This window comes from Magnolia sinica, chromosome 5 (assembly GCF_029962835.1).
Source record: "Magnolia sinica isolate HGM2019 chromosome 5, MsV1, whole genome shotgun sequence".
In the NCBI taxonomy this organism is placed as follows: domain Eukaryota; kingdom Viridiplantae; phylum Streptophyta; class Magnoliopsida; order Magnoliales; family Magnoliaceae; genus Magnolia; species Magnolia sinica.
In genome coordinates, this window is record NC_080577.1 from 592,194 (window position 1) to 605,101 (window position 12,908).

At 41.8% G+C, this 12,908-nt stretch overlaps 1 protein-coding gene across 1 annotated transcript; it reads left to right on the forward strand.

Moving 5' to 3' along the window:
• Positions 1-4,990: 4,990 nt before the first annotated feature.
• Positions 4,991-6,865, forward strand: LOC131245036 (reticulon-like protein B2). The gene is made up of 5 exons (XM_058244206.1): positions 4,991-5,248; positions 5,700-5,880; positions 5,963-6,104; positions 6,204-6,273; positions 6,370-6,865. Exons 1-5 carry the CDS (start codon positions 5,050-5,052, stop codon positions 6,537-6,539), a joined length of 762 nt encoding a protein of 253 aa, XP_058100189.1. The 5' UTR covers positions 4,991-5,049; the 3' UTR covers positions 6,540-6,865.
• Positions 6,866-12,908: the final 6,043 nt, after the last annotated feature.

Genomic DNA, 12,908 nt, shown 5'->3' on the forward strand with positions numbered 1-12,908 from the left:
TTTGACTTTTGAGATCACCTCAATCAAACAATCCCAAACATTCCAATTGTGTCTTGGAAAACAAGTGAATATACAATAGAAGGTCAATATTTGGATGGAATGATTATTTAATTACCGTGATATATGTGTGGTGGCCCATGAAGTATGGACTAGACCTAATGGTGCGTCCAAATCATTTGATTGGGTTGCCCGTGCGTCTGTATGCAACTTGATGCACTATAACTTATTGTGCTGTGAGAGGGTTATTCATGACCTAAGGCATGAGCGGTTTACTACTATTTAGTAATTTGTAACATGGTGCCTTGTACTTTTTAAGCCTTACTGGTGTCTCGAGTATTATACCTTTAAGATGATCCCTTGGTTGTCCCACATGGTATTGGTTATCTTTTAAGAGATTGCCAATTTATTTCATCTACTCAAATTATTAGATTGTTCACTCAATGAGACTTTGATTCAATTGTGTAGAAAAATATTATATTGTTGATATCGGCTATACACATTCACCCAATTTTCTGGCTACATACAGGGGCTTTCGATACCACTTACAGGAGTATCGAATCGGGAGAGCACCTGTCAACATGAAAGGAGCTGTTTAATTACTGACACACAATTGCGCAATGCAATTGAGCATTATTTTGGTGTTATGAAAGGCAAATTCTCCATCTTGAAGACCGCCATGTAGTATGAATTCCACAAACAGGTCTAAATTGTGATAGCCTGTTGTGTCTTACATAATTTCATACGTACTGGACCAGAATCTCAAGAAGAGATAGAATACGCTGGAATATCTGTTGCTGATGGAGAGAGTAACCCAACGCCTCATGAGGTATCAACGAACGACGAGCGACAATGGTTACTGCGAGCATCTCAGCGTGAAAAGGATGCTTGAATTCGCATGCACGATGATATTACAACCAGAATGTGGGCGGATGCGCAGTAAAATAGTAAGAGTAGATAATTGCTCGTTATATGTTACAAATTTCGTGACTTGCTGTTATTTACTTTCAAAAACGTTATGTACCTGACAATGGAATTGGGATCTTCCAACTTCTGACTAGATAGATTACCAAATGATGATTTTGCTAATCGTTCTTTTGAAATAGTTTTCATTTGCAAATCATCATATGTACTTGATATTCAGGTGGTATGGCAAACCGAATGTTTAATGATCCATCGACAGCAACACATTCATGGGTCAAGACACCAGTGGTGCCCATACGATCTTCCCCACGCACGAAGATGGTGAAATCCCTGTCCGAGCTTACGTCCCGAGCCCCAAAAATAAAATAGACTCTCGATATGGATCAGGTTATGATCGACATATTTCTAGAACAAGTGGCACTGGGACGCAAGGGCGATAATGGTTTCAAATGTGAGGCGTACCAAATTGCCGCCGAAACCGTGACAAAGCATACCAATATAGTCCTCAAGTGGCAGAATGTGTTGAACCAACTAAGGTATTACAAGAGGGAGTACACTGTAGTGAAGGATATGCTGGCGGCTAGCGGGTTCGGATGAGATAGTGAGCGGATGGTGGTGACGGCTCCTAATGAAGTATGGGAGGAATATCTTAAGGTCTGATTTTCGAAATATACAGCTTCTGCCATCTGATGTGTTATTAACTCGCATACTGTACTTACAAATGCTCATTGTACGGCTGCAGTCTCACCCGTGTGCGGAAAGACTCTGCGGGAAACAGATTGAGAGAATGGATAATTTTGCAGTTATCGTCGGTTCGGACCAGGCAATGGGATGTTATGTCCGCAGCAGTAGGAGTATAGCCACATCAGTATCATCATCTCATCTTCAACGAGAACTCAATGATGCTTGAGAGAACTGGATGATGATATCGACGATACAGTTGACCTGTTAGATGATTTTATCACAGACTCCACAGGGACCATCCCATTCTCGCTAAACAATCCTTCGATGGGACAACACGGCTCACGTAGCACTCCCACTCACACAGCTGATTTCAATGCTACTTAAAGTGGGAGCGCAGGAAGGAAACGATTGCGCCCTCCTCATCCTTGTGAAGTACTCGGGGCTTCTCTGCAGACTGTCGCCTATTCAATGCTAAAATTTGGACTCGGAAAGTCGGTGAATCACACTTCCAAAGTACTTGATGTACTAGAAGAGGTCCAGGGCCTGACCAACTCAGAGTTTTTTAAGGTTGGTCAGCTCTTGAGTAAGCACAAGGGGCTGACATCGTTCTTTATGAGTCTGCGATCTGAGCGTCACATTGATTGGTTGAAGAAAATACTCCATGACCACTTTAGTGATCGAGGTGTCGGATCCATCTGAGGATTTAATATCTTTGGTTATGTTTTCTTGCTTGTTAGTTGTTAGCATGTAATAACTTTGATTTACTTAATCTGGTACTTTTTTTTTTTTTTAGATTTATTTCTTTTAACTGACAAATATGGTGGTATATCCGCAGTATATTAAAATATGACTTTTGCGATGGCGACAACTTTTATGTAGTTAACATCTTTTATATGGTTTCACATGCATGCATTGGTAAGTTTATTTTCTTAAAACAGATAAGACCATACAATCCGCCTGCTTGGAAGGGTATGTACTTACAACTGGATTTTGTTTTTATTTACTAAGTCTATTTGTACTTTACGATGCTACTCAATAGGACAGTACTGCATGTAAACTTGGTTTGCGAATTTCTATTCCAAGACACGAATCTCGTGCCAATTACGTCCATGTCATTGCAGATGGGAAATAAGAAGTATTACGTCATATTGGTGGGACGTAGGCCCGAAATATACATGTGTTGAGACGACGTGAGGTTGGAGGTGGAGGGATTTAGTGGGGCGAGACACTGCGTATTCAGGAACTGGAAAGAGGTAGTTGCATGCTGGGACGGTTACTTCAATAAGGCATGTGCACCGTTGAGACCTTACACGGATTCTCATGCAGTTCAGTTTACTGCATTTTCTGATAAGCTGGACATACGCCATTCTTCGTCATTGTCCATCTGACAAACGATACAGACGGCAAAGGCGACGCCGGCTATTGTTTCTAGGGCCATGTCGATCAATGATCTTCCTCGAACAGACGGAGAGATATTCTGTTCTCTTCTAGTTGGCGTTCGTGTCCTTTTTCTTGCCTTCCTTGTTATTTTTAAATTCTAGCTCAACAAGGATGACTATATATCTTTATATGTCACTTGTTTCTTTTCTTCTCTTTTTCCTGCACAACTTATTTTTGATATTGTCTTTTGTTTCTCATGTTTTCATATATTTCTATTTTCGACTGCCATACACCTGTCTCGATTGTTCTTATCACACCACTGTCACATGATATGGTCGATGCGGATACACAGCTATGTTCCATGGTGATGATGATATTGATTGAATAAATTAGATATTAAAGGCGCTGATGACACATACCTCATGTGGGCCCTACACAAATTTATGACCCCAACAATGTATGGGCATGTCCAAAAATCATATGGACCACATTACAAGAAACAGTGTTGAATGAGGGTCAATCTTTAAAAACACTAGTGGGGTCCACATGCAGTTAATATATATGAGTGATATCTGTGTTTTATATCTCTATCTGGGCCTATATGGCCTAATGAATAGATTTGATGTGAAATTATCTGGGAAAATAATGGGCATTGTGGCTATATCTTAATGTGGTGTGGTCCACCTGAGATAAATTGTGCCTCCAATTTTTGGGACAACGGTGTAAGATGATATGTCAAAATGGATGAATGGCATGGATGAAACATTTACATCATTATGTGGCATAGAGAGCAAAGACAACCAGCTACGTAGGGATGTATGCAATCCGTCCGTTGGCACGAATGGGGTTATAACCGTCCCTTTCTAAGTACAGTTGGCACAAGTATATCAATCCCAATCCCATGCCGGGTCAAACACATTCTGTCCATGCAATCTCATCCTGTCTGCCCGTCCAAACATGGCAGTGGCGACGGTTTCATTTGCAATCCACCCTGATACAACCCACTCCCACCTAACCTGCCCGTCCAAAAACGCCCTTATGGTTTCTCTTTCCCGATGTTCAGGCTTCTAGAGGCAATCTGCACCGTGGGGCCGTATGTAATCTGACTCCGGACAGCACATGCCACGTCCTAGTAGCGTCCATTTAAGTACTGATACCTGTAAGATTTCTCGTGGTCAAAAGTGGGTGGTGCCTTTCACGTGCATGCTAACTGGCGATGGATGAAAATAAAAATAAAAAACTAAAAAGGAAAAAAGCTAGATCCATAACTTAGGTGGACAAAACAACGGCGAATAATCAGGATGAAATGTAAACCATAAGCTTGGGTGGAGGACACGTGTGTTTATTTCGGTGTAACTCATATGAAGAGAGTATTTAACCAGTCTGATGCCAAAAAAATACTCAGGTTGGCTGAACAGCACTTGGAAAAGTTTTGAGGAGCAATTTTTGACATTATCCCCATTAGTGTGGCCCATATGATTTTAATATTTGCGATGAACATGAGAATTACTACTTGATGGATGGAGTGGATTATACACATACAACATGCTGGCCTCACAGACAGGCGTTGCAGACGATTCCGGTTCATTAACGGCATTTGGCAAAGATGCGAATGGTGCCATCAAATGTGACAGTAAGTTTAGCCTCGGTCGTAACAAGTAACAAGGGACGATGTCTCACTTTCGGGACAGTTGCTAATTTTCGTATCTCGAGTGGAGGGCTTGGTTATCGATTCCCTAGTAGGGGTGGCTAACAGAGATGTGTGATGTGATCTGACAGTGGGTGTACTAACAAGCTAACTAAAAAACAATAAAATAAAGAGGCCTGGTCATCCAAACAGAGGCTAGGACCAGTTGGTTCTGACGGTTCAGATCGCATCCCCGACGTTCGAAACGTAGTCCCGCTATTTAGACGGAAAGAGAAGCGGAGTGAGCTAGGCCTAGGCCTAGGACGACGACACAAAATCTGAAAAGAGGCGTGAGGTTTTGGAGTCTCTTGTTTTCTCTGCTTCTCCTTTGACAGACTTTTAGGGTTTATCAGAGGTCGTGCTTCCGTTTAGTCGTAATGGCTGAACACACGGATGATTCCGTTTCCACAGTAGATTCTATCATGGATAAGATATCCGATAAGATTCACCACCACGATTCATCGTCTTCTTCCGATTCGGATAACGAGAAATCGTCGCCCTCCACCGTCAAGTCGGCGATCTATCGTCTATTCGGGAGGCAGAAACCCGTGCACAAGGTCTTCGGCGGTGGTAAACGTACGTGGAATCGTCAAACATTTCTTCTTCTTCTTCTTCTTCTTCTTCTTCTTGTTTGGATCTAATATCTTGTTCTTGAAATGATGTGATTAGAGGTTTCTCGTTCTTGAAATGAACGAAACCCTAATCTCTATTTCCTTTTATTTGTTTCTTGTAAAATAATTTAATTTTCTTCTACTAATTTGAAGTTCGCCCTTTCTTTCTCAGATCGGGGATGTGGTTCGATCAACTCTTTATGTCGAAATATTTTAAATTTGAAATTAATTCCCTTGATGCCTTCATAAAAACTCTCGTCTTTCCTCTTTCCGAAAGCTCATTAAACTTCTGTTATTATCTCTTGAAAAAGAAAAAAAAGGTTTCTATTATTATTATTATTATTATTATTATTATTATTATTATTTTAGTGTGAATGGGGGATCTGTCTGTATGTGACTTTCGACTTCTTCTGCAGCTGCTGATATTTTTCTGTGGAGAAACAAGAAGCTTTCTGCAGGCGTTCTTGGTGGTGCCACTGCAGTCTGGGTTCTCTTCGAATTGCTGGAATACCATCTGCTTACGCTCGTTTGCCATTGCCTCGTACTCTCCCTTGGGATCTTGTTCGTTTGGTCCAATGCCTCCGTTTTCATCAACAAGTAAGTCATGCATCCATCAATCACTTGTGTGAACATTCCACTCAGTCCACTTTTTAACACATCTTTTACCCACTGTAATTAGGTCCCCACCTCGCATTCCTAAGGTTGCCATCCCGCAAGATCTAGTCGTGAACATTGCCCTCTCCCTACATTTCGAGATCAATCGAGCCCTTTCTGTTTTAAGGGACATTGCGTTGGGGAGGGATCTCCGCATGTTTTTAGCTGTATGTTAATTCCACCCTTCCTGATACAAATTGTCCATTTTCAGAATCTGCTGTCTACCTTTTATATAAGGCATTTGTTTTGTTTTGTTTGTTACTTAGGTGATTGCTGGTCTGTGGGTTCTGTCAATTGTTGGGAGCTGCTGCAATTCCTTGACCTTATTCTACATAGGTAATGGAGAACGTTCTCCTATCTTCTTGAGTTTTTGTTAGACTCATATGTGTTTTATGCTTCCTTACATAATGTTTCTCTACATTATGGAAACAGCATTTGTTTTGCTGCACACGGTGCCGGTTCTGTATGAGAAGTATGAGGACCAGGTGGACTCCTTTGCAGAGAAGGCGATAGCTGAATTCAAGAAACAGTGGGCAGTGTTTGATGCCAGGGTTCTCAGTAAGATTCCAAGAGGGCCATTGAAAGCTAAGAAGAAGGTTTAAATATTAGGGGCTGAGGTATTCTATGGCCCTAGTATGGTGGGTTCTCTGAGACATTAGCTAGCTATGGTTTTCCAAATGTTTTTATGACTGCTTGTCCATTGTTTGCTAGAACCTTTCTTATCTTTTGGATTTTATAAGTGTTTGGGTTTTCGGTTGGAGTGAATTTGTTTTTTCTTTTTCTTTTTTTTGGTAGGCTGGTTCCAAGTTCTAGCAACGTGAATTCTCTATTTATCATTTATGTTTGCAATGTTATATGTAAAATTGGAAACTTGCCTAAGCAGTTCTCCTCTAGGAATGATCTTGTTGATGCCAATGGTACATTGATCGTCTACCTTGTCCAATGCATGGCATTATGTTTGTCTGTCATTATCTTGGCCATCTTGTGTCCATCTGAAAGTGCTCCTATTGTTCTCATAATTTGTGAATGTTGGTTGACGGAATCATTTTTTTAGTCCAAAAAGTATGTGTATATTTCTGGTTAGCCTTTACAGATGTGGTAATGGTAAGAAGTGCTTCCAGCTTTTCGACTGGAAATCATTTGATGTCTATTGTGAGTTGCGACCTTTCTCTGAAAGCATGGTAGGTTTGATTTAAAAGGCCATGTAATACCTGATATGCACGTCTAGCACTTGCGTCTAACAAGTGTTTCAACTTTGTCAATCTAGAAAAAACTTGAAATGTGTCTTTTTCTTTTCCTTTGCATTCTTTTAGATGTTTAAATGAATTCCAGTGTGCATTAATTTATTTTTCTTTGGTAACCAAATATTTCAAATATATTTTTATAATGCATCCAGAAGGCTGTTTGACATCCATACACTTTTCAGTTCCAAATTAGACAGGTTGAAACGTAGTTAACTCAACATGGAACAGGCAGTTTGATGGGGACATCATGCGCATACGCGCACTCACGCCGCCCCCCCTACGCACGTACGTACGCAGAAGGAGGACCCCACCATCGATCTGGCTCGATGACGACGTCCAGAGAGGGCCTCCTAGCTAGAAGACAAGTTTTGGTTCAGAAAAGTGGCCCGATAGTCAAGAAAAGCCCACCATGGGATCTCATGATCGTGGCCCACTCATCGGATTGGTTTTATATTTTAGGTTTTGCTTATTGTTATTATTTAGAACATCGTGAACGCTTTAGATTTCCTCGTTTGATTTTTATTTTAGTTTACTTAATCGCCAAGTAATAGGTGTCGCACATGGTGCGAGTTTTTGGGTATAGGATTCTCCCTATAAATAGGCACTCCTTGTAGTTCTTTTCATTCATTGAAGTTAATAAAAAATTCCTGCTTTATTTTTCTGCTCTCTTCGTGAGTTGTGGAAGAATTCAAAAGTGGGTGCGAAGCCCTCCCTTTTCGAAGGGCTAACTACCGTGGTGCGAAGCCACATCGATCCCAATTCACCCCCATCTTCCATCATCTTTTTTTTCCATCTTCCCCCACCATCCGTACTTCGAATTTGTCCTTTTGTTGCATCAGATTTCTTCATTACAGCAGGTTTTCAGATTTCGGCCCGCAGGCGAGCTGAAACTTCGGCGGAGCACCACGCACAAACCGTACATCGGATCGAGCTGAAATTTGGAGGTTTTAGAGTCCATCCCTGGCCGACCAGGGCCAAGGTGGCCTTTTTCTGAATAATGGGCCCCACACACATGCGGCCGGGATCACACGCACGTCCGTCTGGGTCATTGTTGCTGTCCACACGCGGGATTATCTTTTGGCTCAGGTTTTTATCCTCTTTTATCCTCTCATAGCCATTTTTTCATGAATCATAACCCTATATTACATGATCCTTAATTGATTTGCCCCTTTTTATCACCTTAGGGTTCCTTGAATTGAAATTAGGAAATCCCTTGGATTAGGGACTGATTTTTATGCGTGAGTAGTTGATTTTATTTCCCTTTGACATTGTTTGGTTTATAATTTTATTGGTCCAGTCCTAGCCTGTGTCGGCTTGGACCTGCATAGATTCCCCTTTAATTGAATGTTTGGATTTTCATGTGGGATGTGGAATTTGTGTGATTGTTTCTGAATTGGTGTGATCTAAGCCTGCAATCTAGCATATCATATTTAATTTTCCATGTCCTGCATCAAATTTGGTATCAAAGCCTAGGGTTCTTGTAGGGGAATTCACAACATATTTAGGGTTTAGTTTGAGTCCTTCATGCATTCAGTCCATCATATATAGCTGAATTTTAGTAACAGTGTGTAGTCTCCTTCATATAGAGTCTCGTAGGGTCATTTAGTTTTTAGACGCATATAGTTGTCATAGAAGGTCTTTAGGTTGAGCAAGTCACTATATGCCCACACGTACAGGTCGCAGTTTCGGTTTGCACCCTACACTAAACATGGAACAATTGCAAGAGTCACTAAACAAGATATCTCAGACGTTGAAGTCTATGATTAAGCGCTTGGAAATGGACCAATGCTGTGAACAGCTTGATGTACGCATTACCCGACTAAAGACCATCGCTAGGACAAACCCCACCATTGGGGTAGATGTCCAATCTCAAGCAGGTGGCCTGGAGGATACACTAATGAATGGAGTTGGTCAAGGAATCAATTATGGGTGTGCGCCCGAACACCCACCCCATGAGAGACATAAAGACCACTATTTTGAGGGGTACAACATGTGTGGCCTTGTGGCTGGAGAGAGTGCACCAGCGGCTAGTGTAGAGTTACCCACTGAGGCCATTCCGGTAATGGATGAGTTACGTGATATCTTTCCTGATGATCTACCAGATGAGTCTCTTAGGAAGGATACAGAGCACACCAGAATATGGGACATCGTAATACTTACAACCGAGTTCACGTTGAATAAGTTTGTCGATAGGTCCACAGGTCTAAGTCCTTGTGAAGTCGTTACTGATTATAAACCTAGGAAACTTATTAATCTTGTCTCTATGTCACTGTCCCATAGGCCGTCAGAGTCTGCAGAGTCTTTTGCGCATCACATTCATTCATGGCATCAAGAAATCAGGCAGAAGATCATGACTAATAATGAACATTGCACATTTTATACAGACCAGTATAAATGTTTCAAAGGATTCAATATTGGGGACTCTGTGATGGTCTGCATCAGGCCCGAGCGGTATCCTTCGAGGGCCGTTCGTAAGTTACACGCGTGTAGCGCTGGACCCGTCAAAATTATAAAACGAAACGGTCTCAATGTGTATGAGATAGATCTTCCACCTTCCATGGGAATTAGTTTCACATCTGATGTGGAGGATTTAGTTACTTTTCAGAGGACCACTGATACTTTGTCCGGCCCTTCGCCCACCCATCCTGATTCCTCATATTTATCCCTTGAACCATGGCCCCTTTCCAACCCATTTTCCCAGCCTCTACCTCCCATATATACTTTTCCTAACCTTTCTTCCCAGCTTCTACGTCCCATACCTACCCGTCCCAACCCATTTTCCCAGCCTCTACCTCCTATATCTACCCTTCCCAACCCATTTTTTCAGCCTCTACGTCCCATACCTACCCGTCCCAACCCATGTTCCCAGCCTCTACCTCCCATACCTACCCATCCCGACCCATCTTCTCAGCCTCTACCTCCCATACCTATCCTTCCCGACTCATTTTCCCAGCCTCTATCTCCCATACCTAACCTTCACACACCCAAAAAGGAAATAGAGGATATCCAGGACCATCAGATAGTTTCAACGTCGGACGGCGGGTTTCAGAAGTACTTGGTTAAATGGAAGTCACGCCCAGCTTCAGGCAGCATGTGGCTCACTGAGGAGGAGCTTCAGAGACTTGATCCTGACATCTTGAAGCGGTTCAGGAGTTTTATTTCTCCAGTGGCGAAATCTTTGCAGCCGGGGAGAATTGATGGGGACATCATGCGCATACGCGCACTCACGCCGCCCCCCCTACGCACGTACGTACGCAGAAGGAGGACCCCACCATCGATCTGGCTCGATGACGACGTCCAGAGAGGGCCTCCTAGCTAGAAGACAAGTTTTGGTTCAGAAAAGTGGCCCGATAGTCAAGAAAAGCCCACCATGGGATCTCATGATCGTGGCCCACTCATCGGATTGGTTTTATATTTTAGGTTTTGCTTATTGTTATTATTTAGAACATCGTGAACGCTTTAGATTTCCTCGTTTGATTTTTATTTTAGTTTACTTAATCGCCAAGTAATAGGTGTCGCACATGGTGCGAGTTTTTGGGTATAGGATTCTCCCTATAAATAGGCACTCCTTGTAGTTCTTTTCATTCATTGAAGTTAATAAAAAATTTCTGCTTTATTTTTCTGCTCTCTTCGTGAGTTGTGGAAGAATTCAAAAGTGGGTGCGAAGCCCTCCCTTTTCGAAGGGCTAACTACCGTGGTGCGAAGCCACATCGATCCCAATTCACCCCCATCTTCCATCATCTTTTTTTTCCATCTTCCCCCACCATCCGGAATTCGAAATTGTCCTGTTGTTGCATCAGATTTCTTCATTGAGGTTTCCAGATTTCGGCCCGCAGGCGAGCTGAAACTTCGGCGGAGCACCACGCACAAACCGTACATCGGATCGAGCTGAAATTTGGAGGTTTTAGAGTCCATCCCTGGCCGACCAGGGCCAAGGTGGCCTTTTTCTGAATAGTGGGCCCCACACACATGCGGCCGGGATCACACGCACGTCCGTCTGGGTCATTGTTGCTGTCCACACGCGGGATTATCTTTTGGCTCAGGTTTTTATCCTCTTTTATCCTCTCATAGCCATTTTTTCATGAATCATAACCCTATATTACATGATCCTTAATTGATTTGCCCCTTTTTATCACCTTAGGGTTCCTTGAATTGAAATTAGGAAATCCCTTGGATTAGGGACTGATTTTTATGCGTGAGTAGTTGATTTTATTTCCCTTTGACATTGTTTGGTTTATAATTTTATTGGTCCAGTCCTAGCCTGTGTCGGCTTGGACCTGCATAGATTCCCCTTTAATTGAATGTTTGGATTTTCATGTGGGATGTGGAATTTGTGTGATTGTTTCTGAATTAGTGTGATCTAAGCCTGAAATCTAGCATATCATATTTAATTTTCCATGTCCTGCATCACAGTTTCATATTGCGCGTTTGTGTATTGATACGTAAAGAAGATTTGTGAATCACTTTCCGTCAAGCAACATTGAGGAAAAGCCTCTTCTTGGCTCGTTGAGTGTTATTGAGGAGAAGAAGGAAAGAAGTTGCCAAGCATGAAGATCAAGCTCTCAAAAGTGAAGGTTTCAAGAGTCAAGGAGATGACAGTAGTTCTAGGATTCCAAGAATTGATGGATTGAGAGGATCTTGCACCGGACACTAGAAAGATATGTGACCTTGAGAAAGCATCAGTAGTGAACTAACAGGAGTCATTGCTTTCCGGTTGATAGAGAATTATGCAACCATGTGCGAACTTCTCTACTTATTTTGCTTCAAAGTAAAGATATCCAGTGGCCGGTTCCTACTATTCAGATACCACAACCAAGAGGTACTGGATTCTCTTTCAAATAGGCCATGAAAGGAGAAGTCTTGGAATTCCATTGCCATCATCCAGTCACCCCTTCTCAATGAAACCATTTTGGATTAGCAACTACTCGCTCTGGAAGTCTTTTTGAGCACCACTGTGTTGTGGTATCTGTCTTTGCCAGTTCCTCTCATAATTTCATTAGATAACATTAATCTAGGAATGAGATAACTATATTGATGTTGCAGGGCAGCTTTATAATTAAACTGGTCACTTTAAGGTAGAATCTTCACTGCAACCAATCGTCTAGGCTTATTGGTTCCATAGCAGATTGTCCTTCCTATTTCTGCTGGGACTATCAAGAGTACAGTTTTTTAATGGTATTAGGAGTACAATTGTGTTCTGTAATTGTGTTGCTGACTATACAGCATGAACGAGAGTTGTACTTGATGTTTTTGTTTCTAACTTGAGTAGGGAGCAACTTAAACGGAAGATTTAGGTTCATGTTGGAGAGGGTTGAGGATAAGAAAGTTGAGATGCAGAAAGGTTTATATAAAGTATTGAATGGGACACTTAAATTGACTTAGCTCTATGCAGACGATACATTCAAAGATAATTGGGAATATATTGATTTTTATTAAGCTAATGAAGAAGAATTGTGCCTGAACTTGGTTGCTGTTCTTGACATTAGCTGAAGAACATGAAATGGGATCCAGGATATTTGTTAAGGTACTTTGGTGGTGGTGGTTATCCAGTTGTACAAAGGTGAGCGGGAACAAAAGAAGTGAGTGTATCAACGATTCTAGGACTTAATATTAAGATTGAAGAGCGTGAATATGCGATGTTTCTATGGCCATGTAGGGCATGTTTGGATAACACTGATTTATCTTTTAAAATGAAATTACCCCATACGATTACAGGTGTATGAGAAA

Excerpts from the sequence above, each read along its gene's own strand:
- LOC131245036 (XM_058244206.1), top strand. The coding sequence starts at position 5,050 with ATGGCTGAACACACGGATGATTCCGTTTCCACAGTAGATTCTATCATG. Across the intron at positions 5,249-5,699 it reads GGTCTTCGGCGGTGGTAAAC|CTGCTGATATTTTTCTGTGG; the intron begins GTACGTGGAATC and ends CTTCTTCTGCAG. Across the intron at positions 5,881-5,962 it reads GCCTCCGTTTTCATCAACAA|GTCCCCACCTCGCATTCCTA; the intron begins GTAAGTCATGCA and ends CACTGTAATTAG.